We start from the raw sequence: 19,685 nt of genomic DNA on the forward strand, positions 1-19,685 counted from the left end.
TTATGGGATAATGGACAATATGGTTTAACAACATTATCCCATAGGTTATTCTGGCTGTGAATTTTCTACAGAGAATGTGAACTTGGTTCCAGGGATGCTCATCCGGATCCGGGTACCCGGGTAAACCCAGGTATCCGACCATTTTTCTGCTATCCGGATCCGGATCTGGATACCTGGGCCACTATCCGGATAGCACTATCCGGATTCTATCTGGATAGCTAGCTGCATAATCCGGACACCCGCGGGTATCCATCCAGATATCCAGATTTGGATCCGGATAGTGTAACTAGTAAGGAGATGATGTCATTCAGCCAATCAGAGGGCTCTCAGCAGAAGCCCTAGCAACCTATCACAGAGGGGAACCCTGGCCAGCCCCACCTGACCTCATTGAGCCAATCAGAGGCCTACCAGCCTAAGTCCTGGCACCCAATCACAGAAGGGAACCCTGGCCAGCCCCCCTGTATAGTAAGGAGGGCTGGCATGATGAGACAGATCGTCCTTGCTTGTGTGGCTGGCTGGCTGCTCACTGACAGACTTGCTCCAGTGCTGTTGGCTTAGCAAGTGCTGTATACAGTGATAAACCTAAAGCTTTGAGTGCTAAACATCTTCACTACGCTATTGTTCTATTGTTTTTTTTAGCTAGCTAGCTTGTAATTGTTTGATTTAATTCACTCAGTTAGGTCCTGTCTGTGTCTGTGTCTGTGTAGGCCAGCAGGACAGTATATGTTCTGGGTTTTGAGGAGGGGGTTATGATGTTGATGATGGGATGAAGGACCGTGACTACCATCCACAGCTCTGACTCTGAGGAGGAGAATGCGTCAGTGGGTTTGGCACGGAGGATCAGCATTGCAGACAGTGGCCGTGGAATGCGGGACCCACCACATCCTTCTGCCGCTACCACCAGCCGCACCACTCAACCCCCAACCGCCACAGGGAGAAAAGCCGCAGCATCCCATTCTGGCCGCAGGAGAATCTTCACCTCCCCAATATGGCCGCCACGGTGCCACAGGCCACTGCTGCTGATACCGCCACCTATATTCAACCCAAAACACAATTACGGGGTCATTTTTTGGAGGTGTCTGGCTGAAAACTGTCATGTCCCAGTTGTGCGATTGGACTTTGGACACAATGTGGGCTGCACGGCCGCTGTCTGACTGGAACCTAGTCCTGATGTTAATTGACAGCTTTTTTTCATTTTATGTCCACCAAATAATTAATTAGTATTTCCCTTTAAAAAAACATGATGCTACATGCATCATTTACCCTAAAAACCATTTTAAAGCTATTTAAAGGGCACTTCCGGGTTTTCTATCCAGATACCCGAATAGGTCGGGTACCAGCGGGTAATTTGGTCGGATATCCGGATGGGATCCGGATATCCGCAAGGTCGGATCCGGATACCCGGATCCAGATCCGGGCGGGTAATAAAAAGCACTACCCGAGCATCCCTGCTTGGTTCTGCTGGCCAGGGACATTACAGAGATCATCATTAAGTTCTTCAGAACAGTGACTAAACCTTTCAAGATTGACTATGTGCTGCACTGAAAAAAGCCCTGTAACCCACCCACTTCAAATAATTATTTGTAAAACCCGAAAAGTCCTCATTCCTCTTTACACTTTCTGGGCATGGAGAAAATAAAATCCCTTACGATCTGAGGTTTCAGCATCTACTGCTTTTGGTCTGCTAAAAGTTGCCAGCTCTACAATGTGATAGTTATTTTTACTAATCACATCTTTAAGAAACTTCTCACTTACGGACAGTGAGAGAACTTTTTGGGCTCCAACCTCAAAGTAATTGGTCCCAAGGTCCCCCACAATTAGCAAGTGCCCACTTGGATTGAGGAGATTAGAGATGTTCTTCAGAGCCAGGCTGTAGGCCTCGTAGTTTCTGCAGGCAGCCTCCAGGCACCCGGTGGCGGTGACACAGTCAACTTTGGGAACGTTAGTTGGCGCAAGCGGGTTGCTCTGACTGACATCACAGAACAATGTTTGCTTTATCTTTCCTCTCAGTTTCTCTTCCTTCTCTTTCACGGTGATTCTAAAACACAGAACATTACATCCAATTTATAATATGCTCGATATATTCTAATTTTAATTTAGTATGTAGAGCCATATAATACCCAAGGCTGCTTTCTCCTCCGTTGGCCACCTTTTCTGTGGCTCCTCTTCCCATTCTGTGTGCAGCCCCCTCTACTATGTGTACACCTTGGTTTTCTTTCACCAACACCCCCCCCCCCCTTAAAGGGGAAGCCCTCTGCCATATGCAGCAACCCCCAATTCCATATCTAGTTGCCCCTTTGGGCAGCGGGCGGCTACCCTAAGCCATAGCTTAGGTTGCCTTTATGGAAATCTGGTCCTGACCATATGTGATAATGCAAAGATCGGATGATCTCAGGCAACATACATACTTAGCTTTAAGAGAGGGCAAGCAACACCTCCCAGGGTTGTTAACTTCCATCCATTTATCAATAGCATATAAAAATGGTCCTTTTTCTTTCTTTCCCTTTTCATGACAAAAAAATTACCGCCCTTAAATGTTTTCTCTGTAAAAAAAAATCACCATGGAGTGTAGGATGCTGGTGTAAGCAGGGAGAAGTCCCTTTAAAAAGAGCACTTTAGTGGGACCACCTTAACCTCCAAGGGTTGTTACCCTAATAGACCAGAGCAATGTTCACCTGTCGGTGCTCCTCCCTTTCATTCGCCAATAACTTTATCACTACTTGTCACAACAAAAGGATCTATAACTTGTTTTCTTCGCCACCAATTAGGCTTTTTTTTGGAGTGGTAAATTGTGCTAAGAATTATTTTATTCTAAATGCATTTTAACGGGAATAATATGGAAAAAAAATATTTCTCAGTTTTCAGCCATTATAGTTTTAAAAACATTTTACTGTGAATAAAACCCACATATTTGATGTGCCCATTTGTCCCGGTTATAACAACGTTTAAATGATGTCCCTAGTACAATGTATGGTGACAATATTTTATTTGTGTAAATAAAGGTGCATTTTTTCAGTTTTGCGTCTATCGCTAATTACAACCCCAGATATACAAATATAACAGTAATATACCCTCATGCCATACATAGTAGAAAAGCGGAGTTCCTAACATAACAATTTTATGGGGGTTTTTTTGTTTGTTTGTTTGGGGTTCTTTTTTGAAATGCCATCATTTTTTTTATTTGCAAATGTTTTTATTTTAGTAACTATGGGGGAGGCAGTTCAGGGAGGGGGAATGGAGGTATTAATTTATTTTTATTTAATTTATTAAATGTAAAATGTAGTGTAAAATGTGTTTTTTTTATTTTCACATGTATTTGTTTATTGACCACTAGATGTCCTCACACTCTATCTCTGTGAGACAGAGAGGGTGTTGTAAGAGCAAATCACATTGGCTTCTTGTTGAAGCCATGAGCTTTGCTTACAGGCACTCTGTATGGTTCAGGGAAGGCTTTTTCACAGCGAGGGGGGATGTTTTCGAACGTCTGTTGGTCCGTTAACAGGGACCAACCGGACGGTTTAGAACAGCGGGTGGGTGGGTAGTGGTAAAGGACAGCACATGCAATATTGAGGGTTACCAGAGGCTGATGTAATTAAATAAAATTACAAGAATCCCCTTCAGTCCCCTTCCCAAGTCCAAAGGTGTGCAGAATTGTTTAGTCTTTTGTCCATAAAAACAGAAAAAGTAGATTGAAAACTTAAGCAACTATAGACATGATCAATAAGAGTCTAAAAGTTGTATGAAGAATTATACAGCTGCTTTTTAATTTATCTATTTCCAAGCTGCATATATTTGCATAAAATTGGAATAACATTTGTATCAACTCAAAATTATTTAAGTCCCATTGATAGCAAATAAGATTCTAATGGTTCCTAGGTAATTAAAATGTTATGAAAATTATACGGCTGCTTTATTTGATTTATCAATTTCCAAGCTTTGTACATTTGTGTAAAATTGGCATAAAATTTGATTCAACTTGAAATCATCTCATCGACCATCCCTAGTCCCTACTTGTTGACAGCAATAAAAGTGTGTCAGTTAGAAGGTAGGTGTGGTTCAGCCGTCAGAGAAATCTCTCTTACCACTACTTCGTGCCTATGTGACTATTGAGGAGAGAGCACAGGCAGTGGGGGTTGCTAGGGAGTGGATAAGGATTTATTAATTGGTACAGTGGATATTTTTTTTTTCTAATTTGTGGGGGAAAATTACAGCCTTTTTGAATGCATAACTACACTAATTTTCTGTTCAATACATACAAACACACTAATATTCCTACAAACAACTCGACCCAGACAGGGGCTTTGCGCTGAAACCCATTAGATTTCTTAGACAAATGCCAGGGTGGCAAGGTCATCAAGAAAGTTCAAATGTTTTTCATTAAATAAGTTAAAGAGGAACTCCAGTGAAAATAATGTAATAAAAAAAAGTGCTTCATTTTTACAATAATCATGTATAAATGATTTAGTTAGTGTTTGTTCATTGTAAAATATTTCCTCTCCCCGATTTACATTCTGACATTTATTACATGGTGACATTTTTACTGTGGGCAGGTTAGGTAGCTGCTGCTGTTAGCTGTTTTGGCTGTTAGAGACAGCTGTAAGCAGCTATTTCCTGTCTGTGAACCTTGTTACATTGTAACAAACTGCCAAAAGTACCGCGGTACTCAGAGCTTCTTGTGGGAGGGGTTTCAGCACAAAATCAGTCATACAGCGCCCCCTGATGGTCTGTTTGTGAAAAGCAATATATTTCTCATGTAAAAGGGGGTATCAGCTACTGATTGGGATAAAGTTCAATTCTTGGTTGGAGTTTCTCTTTAACCAATTAAACACTTTCAGGTGGCAGTAGTTGAAATCTACACCCTGTTTGTGCCCACCTAACCCTGCCTGGGCATAGATTTCAACTTTTGCATTCTGCATGGACTCGTTGCTATCACCAATTGTGCCACTCTCTCCCCGCTACAGCTCACTTGCCCTGCAGTCGTTATGACAGGAGAGCTCTGTGAGCCAGACAGGACAGGAGCCAATTTAATTGGCTCCTGACCCTGTGATCACTGGGAGCCAATTAAATCGGCCAATGAAATCAGCTCCTGGCCGGCTCACAGAGCTCGGCTCTCACAGCAACAGCAGAGCAAATGAGCTTCAGCAACAGAGGAGCGGGACAAACATTGGTAGCGGTGGATCCATGAGGCGTGTTATTGATAAGCCGGTTTTTGTATCAGCAGTCTCTGGTCCCTAAGGGGCCATAGATTGCTGGTACTGAAGTAGTTAAAGGACTTCTGAGGCCAGACAGCAAAAAAAAAAGATCAGCACCTGTGTGCTTTTTTGCTCCATAGAGGACACCATCCGCGCCCTCCGTTTCATTCCGCTGCCTTTATTTAGCTTGTACTGGCCCCCCTGTGGGTCTAGACCCCACCACATGGGTTGTTTTCTCCTTCCCCACTCAAGATGGCTGCCGAGCTGAGCCACAGCTGCGCAGTATGCATAGACGTGAGTGCGGCTGCACAGCTCTCAGCCCTCCTTCAGCCACGTCCCAATGGATGCACAGGAGAAGGTGGGAAGCAAGGACACGGGCGGAGAATGGCTGACCATTGCTATGGTAACACACACATTACAAGCAAGTAGCTTAACACACATTACCATCAAATGCTTGTGTTACCCATGTTCCACAGGGTATGTTAATTGTGTAACACGTACTTGGCTGGTGCTAGTAAGTGTACAGATAATATTGCTATACTCTACCTGCGCAAAGCAATAGTACCAGTGGTTCGTGCGTCATGCTCAATGTATCTTTTAAATATTTTTCCACGTAATCACTTCCTTTATTTAAAAATGTATGATACCTTCTTACAAGGATTTCAGTCCATTTGTTTTAGTAGGATTACACCGTTCACCTATGGGTTGTAAGGATTAAGGATAAGGATGACTTCATATTAATGCTGCTGAACAAACAGCTACTGGAATTTTGCAATCATGTGACAATTGGTGCAGGTAGAGAAGGGGTTTTACTAGACATGCAAGTTATATTACTTAGAAAGAGTACCTTGCATGGCAGATCAAAGGAAAAGGGGCATTGCTTTCTGGATGACACTCATTCACGCATACAGTATTTTCTGTGAAGCCAAATAACCCTAAGAATAACAGATTAGCTCCTCACCCATTTCCTTCCAGCTCACAGACATACTTCACGATGGATGACCAGTCGAAGGCGTCAGCCTCTCTGTTCTGCCATTTCTGCAGCTCGCGGAGCTCGCGCTTGGTGTGCCAGGTGGTGATTATCTCATCAAAGGCTTTGCAGGCAGGAAGGAGCTGTTGGATGCAGGGGGCGGTGCCAACGTCAACAAGTGTCTTCCCTTTTACCTTACCTAAATCACAGTAAAAGATAATTACTATACAGCATATGCAGCAGCAAACAGCATAATTAAAGCACACCTGAAGTGAAAATAAACTCGTGCAGTAATTAATTGTACTTGTGTTTTATCAATGGTAAATAGATCTTTTGTAACATAAAACAGAGTCTCATATTTTTATTTTTAGCTTAATAGCTTCATTTTTAAGATAGGATGCTAAACAGCAGCTATGACTGATGCAAAACCTGCTTTTTTGTGCTGCAAAGCAATCAGAAGTAACAAGTCTTTGAGCTTTACTACACTAAAACCCTATCTGTAGGGATGAGTGAGGATGTGTCCGACCTGTTTGTAAATTTCTTCAAACTTTTGGTGGTTCTGCAAATTGTTTTGGCAAACCAGTTTCTCTAATTGCATTGAAGCCAATGGCATTGATTAAAGAACTTCCGAGGCGAAATAACTAATATAGTTTTTACTGACCTGGGGCTTCTTCCTGCCCCTCGCAGACGTCTGTCCCTCGCTGCAGCGGGGTCGGCTCTTCTGCGCCTGCTTGGGCTCAAATGCCCACGCGTCCACATCATCTGTCACGTACTGCGCTTGCACACAACTACTGCGTAGGTGCAGTACGTCCCAGATGATGTGGACGTGCAGCGCAGAAGAGCCGACCTCGCCGGCCGGTCACCATCATTACTGGCGGCCAGCGGGGACACCGAGGAGGACCTGGGCTGCGGTGAGGGACTGAGATGGCTGCTGGGGGCTGGAAGAAACCCCAGGTAAGTAAAAAATACATTAGCTATTTTGTCTCAGAAGTCCTTTAATTGGTTAATACTTATAGAAAAGCCCCCAAATGTGCTATAATCCCCTTATTTGCTAGCTATGTTAGGAAAAAAGTGGGAACAAGTACAACATAATGTTTTAAGAACACCTTGTGGTTTTTTAAGAGAATTGACTTTAAAGTTACAGTAGGAAAAATGGTTTCTAAATGTGGTTAAATAACAAACAATGTGTCTTTACCCATCAGTATTGCAGCTATACACATATGCTACATAGCTGCAATACTGCTGTTTAAGGATCCCTGGCAGACCTACCAACAGTGATGACAATTGACACACTCTCCATAAAAATTAATTTTTGTGAAAATAATGTAAAATGCCATCAAAAATCATTTTGTAAGAAGTTTGTGATTTTTCATATTTTTCTCAAATTTTCATGCTAAGATAAACGAGTTTTGTGCTTTTTGCATTTTTATGCGGAAAAAATAAAATTTTGGGGCGGTTTTTGCTAATTGTTGCATTGGAAAGAAAAATTTGTTTTCTTTGACCATATTGCGAAAATACAATGTATGTTCAAGAGTATTTTCTTGAAATTGTAAAAATAGCATTTTCGATGCAAAAATTACTTTGGTGAAAATTTGCAAGCAGCACTGCATACCAATACTTACCTGTAATAAAAAAAATAAATAACAAAAACATATGACATAACAACCTCCCCTGGGCCTATTTAACCTCTTGTCACCCACAAAATATGACAACCAATCAGATGTCATTTTTTCACCAGATCATAGCAGTCTCATCAAAATAAGATTATGCATTCTCATTGGTGTCCATGAATTGCTACAATAGTATAGTGCTTATAACTTTTTGTAGATTCCCTGTTAAAGCGGAATGAAACCCAGCATTTCTACTTTCCTCTAATAGATTATTTACAGCATATTATATACAACCAGCATTTTTTTTACTAGAACTGCATTTAAAGGGTTAACACAAGCTTTAGAGGCTTCCCTGCCTGCAGAGCTGGCCGCTTCCGAACTTTACATAATGTTATCTTGTGTTTAATTGTATCAAGTGAGAAATGTAAACAAAGGCTTCTCTCACACTGCCTGGTCCCCTGAACAAAGTAAGACATGCATAAATGCTTTCTGATGCTTTCTGATTAAGTTAGAGGATGAATAACGCAGTGATAATTAAAATGCAACGTCAGCTCTCAGAGTAAAATAAGTGTACTTTAGGTACTTATAATTTCTAAATGAATAATAATACTTATGCACAAAAGCAAATATGCTAACCGTATGGCATATAAAACGTAGGAAAACATGTTTTTATTGAATATTATGTCAGGGTTTTATACCGCTTTAATGGTAACCCTCCTGACTTGTTGAGGAAATTTTTACACAACAATTTGACAGCAGGAGGCAGTTAAATACCTGAAGAAAATACTTTGTGTAAATTTTCCTCCTGAAATCGGATGAAATTGTTCGCTAGGGTTCCTGATTCCAGGTGAAAATAGGTCTCCAGGTAAAGGCGAGGATCTAATTTATCCTCATATTCACGGGAGTTGATGAATTCGGCCATCGCTGACTCCGAGCTCAGAGAAGAATCAGAATTTTCTGTACACTGCACAGAATTATCTGTTTATGTCCAAAGTTCTGACTAGGGGGGGTCAGGGGGAGGGCAGATCTGGCATTGAAAATCTTTGAACTTGCCAGAGATGAATGAATGCCAGAGACAATCATACCCAATAGCTCCACTACAAACACATATATTTCATCATTACATCCCGTAGGTTTAAAGTCTTGATGCTCAGTATTGCCTTTGTTATTTAATGTGAATAAAATTGCAATTTGAGCTTAGTGACAGTTTTCAAAAATTCTTAGCTGGACAATCAAAATGAAAAGATACTTCCTAATAAGTCAGGAAGTGTGAAAGCTGGGCTGTAGGTTTATGGAGTGTGGAAGGATTCACAGAGCGAGGGAAATGAAGACTAGAGAGAAAGAATCTAGTGGCCAACAGAAGTAAGAAGGAGGGGGGCAATCCACTAAATCTATGAAACGTTGCTGAGCACATGGCAAGCTTATAATACTTACACAAGGTACATAATGCACATTGCATAAATGGTGTAACCTAGGTAATGTATATGCTGCTAGCAATTTGTTTACACTACTTGCTTCCTGAGGTAGCTTTAGGCGAAACTAGTTGGACTAAGTGCGGTGTGCGTTAGTGTGGCCATCTCGGTGTCTTTTCATCTGTTCATCAGGGTAAGCCTTTCATTTTTTATTTTTTATTTTTATTTTGTGTAATTCATTTGTAATTTCACGCAATTTTCATATAATTTTTGCATACTTTTTGCCGACTTTAGCGGTTAATACTGATTGATATGATGTAATTTTTGATGTCAGATTCCTTCTGTTGTGCTGTAAACTGACCCAACACTGCATCTACTACTGTATATATATATATATATATATATATATATATATATATATATATATATATATATATATATATATACGTATCAAAAAGTGGTGATGATAAAATTCACAAAATTTTAAAATTGCCTCCTATATAGAGGGGCCTGATAGATCTCTAGATGTCCTTTCCACAGATATTCATATCATTTATAGGCCCCCTAATATATCTGGTTATTGACTTAACCGTCAGTCTTATATCTCCAGTATGTCTCTGGCTTCTTGTTAGCCGTATAGATAGGGGGATCTCAATACTTATTAATACTGTAGGTCACCGGTTCGCTAGCCGTTTTTTTCAACTATATGAGCAACCAAAAGCCTACTCACTGATACCGCTTCTGCAGCCGAGGATTGCGTGGTGGGAAACTGCTCTGGTGTGACTTCCAAACCTCTTAGTGTAACAGATGCGCCGGTTTGTGGGGATCGGTCTCGGTCTCCTGACTGCCGAGTCCCCGCAGCATTTACCACTAGTACTTCCGGTTTGGAGTTCGGGTTACAACGTCACTTCCTTGCCTCTCACCAGCCTCGTCTATGGCTTCCTTGCACTCCAGCCCTAACCAACTCTGATAGAAAAATTGGTCCTGCTTGGAGACAATTGTAATTATGCGGTGTGGTTGCAACTGATCCTATGGGACGCCCCACTATGATCTCATTGACATGTTTCGACACTCACGGGTGTCTTTATCAATTCATTTTGATAAAGACACCCGTAAGTGTCGAAACATGTCAATGCTACTCTCTTTACATCTCTTACTATGGGAAAAACCTCACAATGCCCAAGAGTCAAACAAATAGGAATAAAAAGTAGTTAAAATCACCTCACCTTTCTATCAGCTACTAACTGGATTCTCTGGGAAAAATGCAAACTTGCCTAATTATATGCTTTAACTGTGCTGGAAGGGGGTGTGGCCATGCATGCTCACAGGGAATATTAAATACAAATACCAATGGGGTGAACAGCACAAACCATCTGAATTAAATACAAACTGATGCAATGTATGCAAAGAGTCATGGAGTCTCACCTACTGTACACAGAGAAAATACATAGAAACAAGGGGTTGAAGTAATACAGTGGTTGCAAAAGTATTCGGCCCCCTTGAAGTTTTCCACGTTTTGTCACATTACTGCCACAAACATGAATCCATTTTATTGGAATTCCACATGAAAGACCAATACAAAGTGGTGTACATGTGAGAAGTGGATCGAAAATCATACATCATTCCAAACATTGTTTACAAATAAATAACTGTAAAGTGGGGTGTGCGTAATTATTCAGCCCCCTGAGTCAATACTTTGTAAAACCACCTTTTGCTACAATTACAGCTGCCAGTCTTTTAGGGTATGTCTCTACCAGCTTTGCACATCTAGAGACTGAAATCCTTGCCCATTCTTCTTTGCAAAACAGCTCCAGCTCAGTCAGATTAGAAGAACAGCGTTTGTGAACAGCAGTTTTCCGATCTTTCCACAGATTCTCGATTGGATTTAGATCTGGACTTCGACTGGGCCATTCTAACACATAGATATGTTTTGTTTTAAACCATTCCATTGTTGCCCTGGCTTTATGTTTAGGGTCATTGTCCTGCTGGAAGGTGAACCTCCGCCCCAGTCTCAAGTCTTTTGCAGTCTCCAAGAGGTTTTCTTCCAAGTTTGCCCTGTATTTGGCTCCATCCATCTTCCCATCAACTCTGACCAGCTTCCATGTCCCTGCTGAGGAGATGCACCCCCCGAGCATAATGCTGCCACCACCATATTTGACAGTGGGGATGGTGTGTTCAGAGTGATGTGCAGTGTTAGTTTTCTGCCACACATAGCATTTTGCATTTTGGCTAAAAAGTTCAATTTTGGTCTCATCTGACCAGAGCACCTTCTTCCACATGGGTGCTGTGTCCCCCACATGGCTTGTGGCAAACTGCAAACGGGACTTCTTATGCTTTCTGTTAACAATGGCTTTCTTCTTGCCACTCTTCCATAAAGGCCAACTTTGAACAGTGCATGACTAATATTTGTCCTATGGACAGAGTCTCCCACCTGAGCTGTAGATCTCCGCAGCTCGTCCAGAGTCACCATGGGCCTCTTGACTGCATTTCTGATTAGTGCTCTCCTTGTTTGGCCTGTGAGTTTAGGTGGATGGCCTTTTCCCTAATAATTTATTTAATGTCCTAACTAGAGGCGATGTGCCTGGATATATGTATTTTTATTCTTATCATTGACCCCTGTGGCTAGGGTCTAATTCAGTGCACTCCCTCCTTTCCCTGTATATTTGTCAGCATGCACACAGCTTATGCTGGTGTATGTGCATGGTGCACATGGACACATAAAGTTAGCTCCCTTGTGCGATTGGTAAGATGCACTGTCTTTCCCAGGAGAGGAAGTTAGGATGTGTGCTCCTAATCCATTGATAGGTTTGATGCAATGAATGTGTTTGCATGTCTGCACTATGCATGTTACAGGGCCAGAGTTAGGACACCTATGTTTACCTGGGTACTTCTACGCAGTATAGGTGACTAAGCATAAGAATGCATTCTTCTGTGAACTAAAACCCTGGCTTTTAATTTAGCTGTAGGGATAACAGTTGTGCCTGGATGAGTGAATCTGTGAATGCATTTGTTTGAACATTTGCATGTGAGAGTGCGAAGGGTTAATTGATTTTTGCTGTTTCTAGCCACACCCCCTTCAGCACCTCCCTTTCCCTAATAATTTATTTAATGTCCTAACTAGAGGCGATGTGCCTGGATATATGTATTTTTAATATTTGTCCTATGGACAGAGTCTCCCACCTGAGCTGTAGATCTCTGCAGCTCGTCCAGAGTCACCATGGGCCTCTTGACTGCATTTCTGATCAGCGCTCTCCTTGTTCGGCCTGTGAGTTTAGGTGGATGGCCTTGTCTTGGTAGGTTTACAGTTGTGCCATACTCCTTCCATTTCTGAATGATCGCTTGAACAGTGCTCCTTGGGATGTTCGAGGCTTTGCAAATCTTTTTGTAGCCTAAGCCTGCTTTAAATTTCTCAATAACCTGATCCCTGACCTGTCTTGGACCTGTCTTGTGTGTTCTTTGGACTTCACGGTGTTGTTGCTCCCAATATTCTCTTAGACAACCTCTGAGGCCCTCACAGAGCAGCTGTATTTGTACTGACATTAGATTACACACAGGTGCACTCTATTTAGTCATTAGCACTCATCAGGCAATGTCTATAGGCAACTGACTGCACTCAGACCAAAGGGGGCCGAATAATTATGCACACACCACTTTGCAGTTATTGATTTGTAAAAAATGTTTGGAATCATGTATGATTTTCATTCCACTTCTCACGTGTACAGCACTTTGTGTTGGTCTTTCATGTGGAATTCCAATAAAATTGATTGATGTTTGTGGCAGTAATATGACAAAATGTGGAAAACTTCAGGGGGGCCGAATACTTTTGCAACCCACTGTATGTATATATATATATATATATATATATATATATATATATATATATAGTATATATATATCAAAAACAGAAGTTGGAGGAGCACTCATCCATAGAAGAGAACTGTTGTGTGCCCAAGCCTTGTATTCCTGTATCCTCAGAATCCTCAGTAGTCAAATGTAGAAACGAGGCTGGCACCACCAGAGGTAGAAAAGTAAAAAATTAGCTCTTTATTGATCAGTCATTAAAATGACAGCATGGTCAAAAAATAAGGCTTTGGCCGCCAAAGCCTTATTTTTTGACCATGCTGTCATTTTAATGACTGATCAATAAAGAGCATATTTTTAACTTTTCTACCTCTGGTGGTGCCAGCCTCGTTTCTACACATATATATATATACTGAATATATATATATACTGAATATATATATATATATATATATATATATATATATATATATATATATATATATATATATATATATATATATATCCTATAAATATATTCCTGCTGCTAACACTTGGATTGGATACTACTTTTTTTTAGTTCAGCTGGACACATTTATTTACTCTGTTTACTCTTCTGTGGCTTATCATCAGTGACTTTTGAAGATAATTGTTGGCACACAGTCATTACACGGGAGCCTGATGTAACTTCACTCTGTGTATTGCATGAGGTGTTTCAGGAAGCATAGCCGTTCATGGCTCATTATCATTTTTTGTTGAGATCTGTGTTGACTTTCTCAGTGGTTGCATCCTGTAATATTTGAATGACATTCAATACACTGGGGGCCTGATTCACAAAGTGGTGCTAACAGTTAGCACGCTAGTGAAAAGCCCTTTATCACACCTAGGGCTCGATTCACAAAGCGGTGCTAACCCAGTTAGAGACTTTAGGCATGATAACCATTGCACTACTCTGGTGAAAAGCCAGTTTAGGTGTGATAAGTTTAGGCATGATAAGTTTAGGTGTGATAAGTTTAGGCATGATATGTTTAGATAAGTTTAGATCGCTTGCAAAGTCCCGTACGCAAAGCAGCGCCATTAATCTTTATACGAAGTGCACCAGTCTTTGCTAGCGTAAAACTTTTGATCAGCTGTGCACTGCGGTGCTAACGCAGTTGGCGCTTAAACGTATCATGTCTAAACTTATCACACCTAAACTTATCATGCCTAAACTTATCACACCTAAACTTATCACACCTAAACTTATCATGCCTAAACTGAGTTTAGGCATGATAAAGGGCTTTTCACCAGGGTGCTAACTGTTAGCACCGCTTTGTGAATCAGGCCCCTAAACTCTGTTTAGGCATGATAAGTTTAGGTGTGATAAGTTTAGGTGTGATAAGTTTAGGCATGATAAGTTTAGGTGTGATAAGTTGTTAGGCGTGATAAGTTTAAGCACCAACTGGGTTAGCACCGCAGTGCACAGCTGATCAAAAGTTTTGCGCTAGCAAAGTCTGGTGCACTTTGCATAGAGTTTAATGGTGCTGCTTTGCGTGCAGGACTTTGCGTGCGATCTAAACTTATCTAAACTTATCATGCCTAAACTTATCATGCCTAAACTGAGTTTAGGCATGATAAAAATGGTTATCACGCCTAAAGTCTTTAACTGGGTTATCACCGCTTTGTGAATCGAGCCCCATGAGTCCTGCGTGGTACTCTACACCACAGACAACAATACAACCTCTATTTTCTATGTCTGCCACTGAAAGTGTAACTGCAAGGAAGATGTCAGTCACTGACAGGCAGACAATCTATCCTTGGGGAAGGAGGGGTGGGGGGGGGGGGGGTTAGTCACTCATGTCTGTCAGTGAATGTGCCTGTCACTGAGTTATGTCTATCAATGGGGTGTCTGTCACTGATGGATGTCTGTCGGTCAGGGCCGTATTTACCATAAGGCACTGTAGGCACGTGCCTACAGGTGCCTGATGATGGGAAGGTGGCTCACTCCCCTACCTGAGTGTCTCCCTCCCTCCCAATGCAGCGTCCTGATGAGAGTGTAAATGAGAGGTTACTCACCCTGCTCTTGGCATTCCACACACAAAATCTCCCTTCAGTCAGGGGCACCTCTAGCTACTTAATACTGAGGTTCCTCTAGCTACCTAATACTAAGGGACACCTGTAGCTACTTATTATTGAGCGTTCATCTAGCTACAGGGGGCACCTGTAGCTACCTATGTGTCCCCAGTATACAATGAATGTTCCCATTCATTGATCTCTGGGCTAACGGGGGTGGCACGGGGGCGCGCGTGCACGCGGGAGTGCGCAGCACCGCAGCAGCAGCCTTTTGGACTTGAAAGTCACGTCCAAAAGGCTAAAATGGTTAATTGAAAATGGCTGTTGTTTTCTGCACGACTCTCATATATTATTTATGCTTGCACATGCTCTGTTATTTGCTATAGATCTACAGTGTTTTAGGCAGCACCCAAATCACTGGTGTGTATGTGGGTGTAAGACAGGGCTGACGCTACCATAGAGGCAAAAGGGGGCAACCTCCCCAGGGCCCCAGAGCCTTTAGGAGCCCCCAAGGAGTCTCCCCCGCATCTTAGCTGTTGCTCCCTGAGGTCTCTACAGAGTCTTCGGCAGAGTAGCGTCTCACTTGTGCTGGCAGGCAGGTGATACACCACAAGACTCTGCAGGGGCCCCAGGGAGCAGCGTTAAGTTGGGATGTGGTTAGGAGGGAGAGTCAGCAGTCGGCAGTCGGCTGAGGCCTAGGATGGAAATTTGGCTGCAACAAAGGGCCCCTATTGCCACTTTTGGTCATAGAGTGTCTGCTGGAGGACCCCCGGGTTAATTTTGCCCTGAGTCCCTATTTTTATTAAACAGAAGCTTTTGACTTGGACCTAGACTAGTTTTTACTCCTTTCATTGCCTGATGAAGCGAGATAGAACTTAGATAGAACTAGCATTGTGGAGTACTTTAATACACTGTATCTTTGTTGAACTTTAACCAACACAGTCTGTGTTTTACTTGTTGGGAAGGTGAGTCCACCACTGCTGCTCTTTTTAACTGTTTTTTAAGCGTTTTTACTCTATCATGGTGCCTCTGTTCAAGCGTCCCTCCTATTGTTATTAGAACCGGCCCTGGTGCAAGGATTCACCTGTGTACCAACAGGTCAGCCAGTAGGAATCCAATTAATTTCAGCACTGCTCTTTTACAAGAATTTGCTTTATTTGTCAAACGTGCATCAATGCATCCAAGCGACATTAAAATATTGCTGTACAACCGCTGTACAGCATTTTAATTTCACTTTGATGCATTGATTCACTTTTGACAAATAAAGCAAATTCTTGTAAAAGAGCAGTGCTGAAATTAATTGGATTCCTACTATTATTTGCTATTGACTTATTTACCCCTGCAAAGATGCTTATACGTGTATCTGTCACTGCTATCAGGAGCTGGGTTGGGACGCTACGTTTTTGAACTTGGCTGGTATATATAATTTGCTCTTCTGTGCCTTATCAGTGACTCTTGATAGGAATTTTTGGCACATAATATTACCATTACACGGAAAGCCTGATGTAACTTTAGTTTATGTATTGCATTAGGTGTTTCAGCCAGCGTAGTAGGTCATTACTGTCATGGAGTGTGTCCATAAGTGAGGGCACTGGGTGAGGATCTGTCAAGTAATAGCACAGTGTAAAAAAAACTATTCCCTCCTGAAATGGATTATGGTGAAATGAAGCCCTGGTCAAGTAAGAGCTTTGGGCCAACCCTTGATGGCCACACGACTATTCTGTAAACATTTGTTGGGGGGCTAGCGTCAACCAGACCCCTATCCTCCATCAATGCCCTAAACCTGCCTAAGTTGCTTGTGGTGATGCAGCTCTGATTCCCGCCTCCATGCCTAGCCCAAGCAAGCAAGCTTTTAACCACTTAAGGACCACAGGCTTACCCCCCCTGGTGACCAGGCTATTATTTTTCAAATTAGGGCGCTGCAGTTTTAATGGCTTACTGCAGAGCTCACATCCGTGCACACAAATGAATCACAACCCCCCCCCCCCCTTTTCTGCCCACCAACAGAGCTTTCTTTTATAATAAAAATTATGATTTTAATTTTTTTTCTATAGCCTCCAGGGGACAATTGGGTGACACGGCTGTCCCCAGTACAGCGCTGCTATAGATCGCAGCACCGTACAATGTAAATAGACAATGTTTTGGCGTTTAACAGTCCCTTAGTGACGATCGCCGCTGGGATACTGATGATGGAGCGGAGTTCTGTTATTCAAGTGGAGATGCGTGCACAGCGGTGCGCGCGATCTCCTTGAAAACCCCGCCCCAGGTTTTGACGCCAACTGGTGTTACGCGGTCCTGGGGCTGCCACCTTCCTGAGGCTGCCAATTGGCGTTAGGTGATCGGGAGGGGGTTAATTGTTACCCTCCCCCCATAGGAAACTGCTTCTTTTCTATGTTCTATGTCCTCAGCCGATCACCCTCTAACATAAGCCTACGAGTTATGTGAACATAAAAGAGACTATTCCTCCTCCATGTCCTTTTGATCCTCATGCACCCTCAGCCCCCTTACTCTACATTTCATAATACTCACCTACAAACCTCGACACACTGTGCCCACTTACAGTATGAGCTACTTGTCCCTTATCTTCCTACCCCTCACTATGTCCATTACCCTGCTCACCTTGCCTGTATCTTCATATCCTCATATTCCCACACCACTTAGAGCTCCCATTATATCCTATATAATAACCTCCCTGTCCTGCTTCCTATGGTGTCCCTGTGTCTGTGCATGCACGACACACGGGCAGACTTCGAACAGCGGAGGGGGGACGGGCGTGTGCATACATGTGAACGCCTGCGGTTGTGCGCGAGGGTCGTGAGGACGGTATGTGTGGCGGTCATGGGTGTGTGCGTGGGTCACAAACGTGCACACTGATCATGGCTGTGTACATGTTGCGGGGGCAGGGTGGTTGGGGCCGAGGCCTTGTGCCTGTTTTTCAATGGACGTGGCTTTGTACTAGTATTCTATAAATCTGTGTTTGCCATATGATACGTGTCAGGAACCGGCCCGCGGCACGCCTGCGTATACGGTTCCCGACTGCGGGTTTGACCAGATTAAGCGGGGAACAGCCTTATTTAAGCTACAACCAAGGCTGGAATAGTGTTGGGCGAACAGTGTTCGCCACTGTTCGGGTTCTGCAGAACATCACCCTGTTCGGGTGATGTTCGAGTTCGGCCGAACACCTGACGGTGCTCGGCCAAACCGTTCGGCCACATGGCCGAACTAAGAGCGCATGGCCGAACGTTCCCCGAACGTTCGGCTAGCGCTGTGATTGGCCGAACGGGTCACGTGGTTCGGGCCCGAACGCGCTCTGATTGGCCGAACGGTCACGTGGTTCGGGTAAATAAATACCCGAACCACGTCATATCTCCGCCATTTGTCTTTGGGTTTAGCTTTGGGTAGGCAGGCAGGGTAGTTCGCTCTCCAGCCACGCTAGCCAGGGTCCCCCCCAGTCATTGTGTGTCGCTGCTGGGAACAGTAGTACACCGCTCACTCAGCCACACTATATATAGCATTGTTTACTGCCACTGTGTACCTCGCTCAGCCACGCTATATATATAGCATTGTGTTTTCTGACACTCTGTGTACACGGCTTAGCCTGACTAATATAGCATTGTGTGTACTGCCACTGTGCACCTCGCTCAGCCACGCTATATATAGCATTGTGTGTACTGCCACTGTGCACCTCGCTCAGCCACGCTATATATAGCATTGTGTGTACTGCCACTGTGCACCTCGCTCAGCCACGCTATATATAGCATTGTGTGTACTGCCACTGTGCACCTCGCTCAGCCACGCTATATATATAGCATTGTGTTTTCTGACACTCTGTGTACACGGCTTAGCCTGACTAATATAGCATTGTGTGTACTGCCACTGTGCACCTCGCTCAGCCACGCTATATATAGCATTGTGTGTACTGCCACTGTGCACCTCGCTCAGCCACGCTATATATAGCATTGTGTTTTCTGACACTCTGTGTACACGGCTTAGCCTGACTAATATAGCATTGTGTGTACTGCCACTGTGCACCTCGCTCAGCCACGCTATATATAGCATTGTGTTTACTGCCACTCTGTGTACACCGCTCAGCCAGACTATATACCGTTGTTTACTGACACTCTGTGTACACCGCTCAGCCAGACTATATACCATTGTTTACTGACACTCTGTGTACACCGCTCAGCCAGACTATATACCATTGTTTACTGACACTCTGTGTACACCGCTCAGCCAGACTATATACCATTGTTTACTGACACTCTGTGTACACTGCTCAGCCAGACTATATACCATTGTTTACTGCCACTCTGATTCTGCTGGGAACAGTAGTACACCGCTCGCTCAGCCAGACTATATGGCATTGTGTTTACTGCCACTCTGTGTACACCGCTCAGCCACACTATATAGCATTGCGTACTCTGCCAGTCAGTGTGTATATTGCTGGGATCAGTAATACTCCACTCACCGTCAACCACTATATGAGCTCAACATGAGTTCCCCAGAGACCTCCGCTGTGAGCAGCACTCCCAACAACAGCAACAGCCAACGCCCCACGCAAGCTATAACATCCACCCCAGCAGCCAGTGGTCAGCAGCAGCCCTCCCCGGAGGAGAACGTTGTGTCCATCGGTCCGGCGCCAGAGCGATTAATGAGGGCTGCCATTGAG

At 43.2% G+C, this 19,685-nt stretch overlaps 1 protein-coding gene across 1 annotated transcript; it reads right to left on the reverse strand.

Moving 5' to 3' along the window:
- Positions 1 to 1,611: 1,611 nt before the first annotated feature.
- Positions 1,612 to 8,694, reverse strand: LOC137523023 (nicotinamide N-methyltransferase-like). The gene is made up of 3 exons (XM_068243202.1): positions 8,547 to 8,694; positions 6,154 to 6,361; positions 1,612 to 2,038 (listed from the first exon to the last, which is right to left on the reverse strand). Exons 1-3 carry the CDS (start codon positions 8,692 to 8,694, stop codon positions 1,612 to 1,614), a joined length of 783 nt encoding a protein of 260 aa, XP_068099303.1.
- Positions 8,695 to 19,685: the final 10,991 nt, after the last annotated feature.

The sequence above is a fragment of the Hyperolius riggenbachi genome, chromosome 6, assembly GCF_040937935.1.
Source record: "Hyperolius riggenbachi isolate aHypRig1 chromosome 6, aHypRig1.pri, whole genome shotgun sequence".
NCBI classification, from domain to species: domain Eukaryota; kingdom Metazoa; phylum Chordata; class Amphibia; order Anura; family Hyperoliidae; genus Hyperolius; species Hyperolius riggenbachi.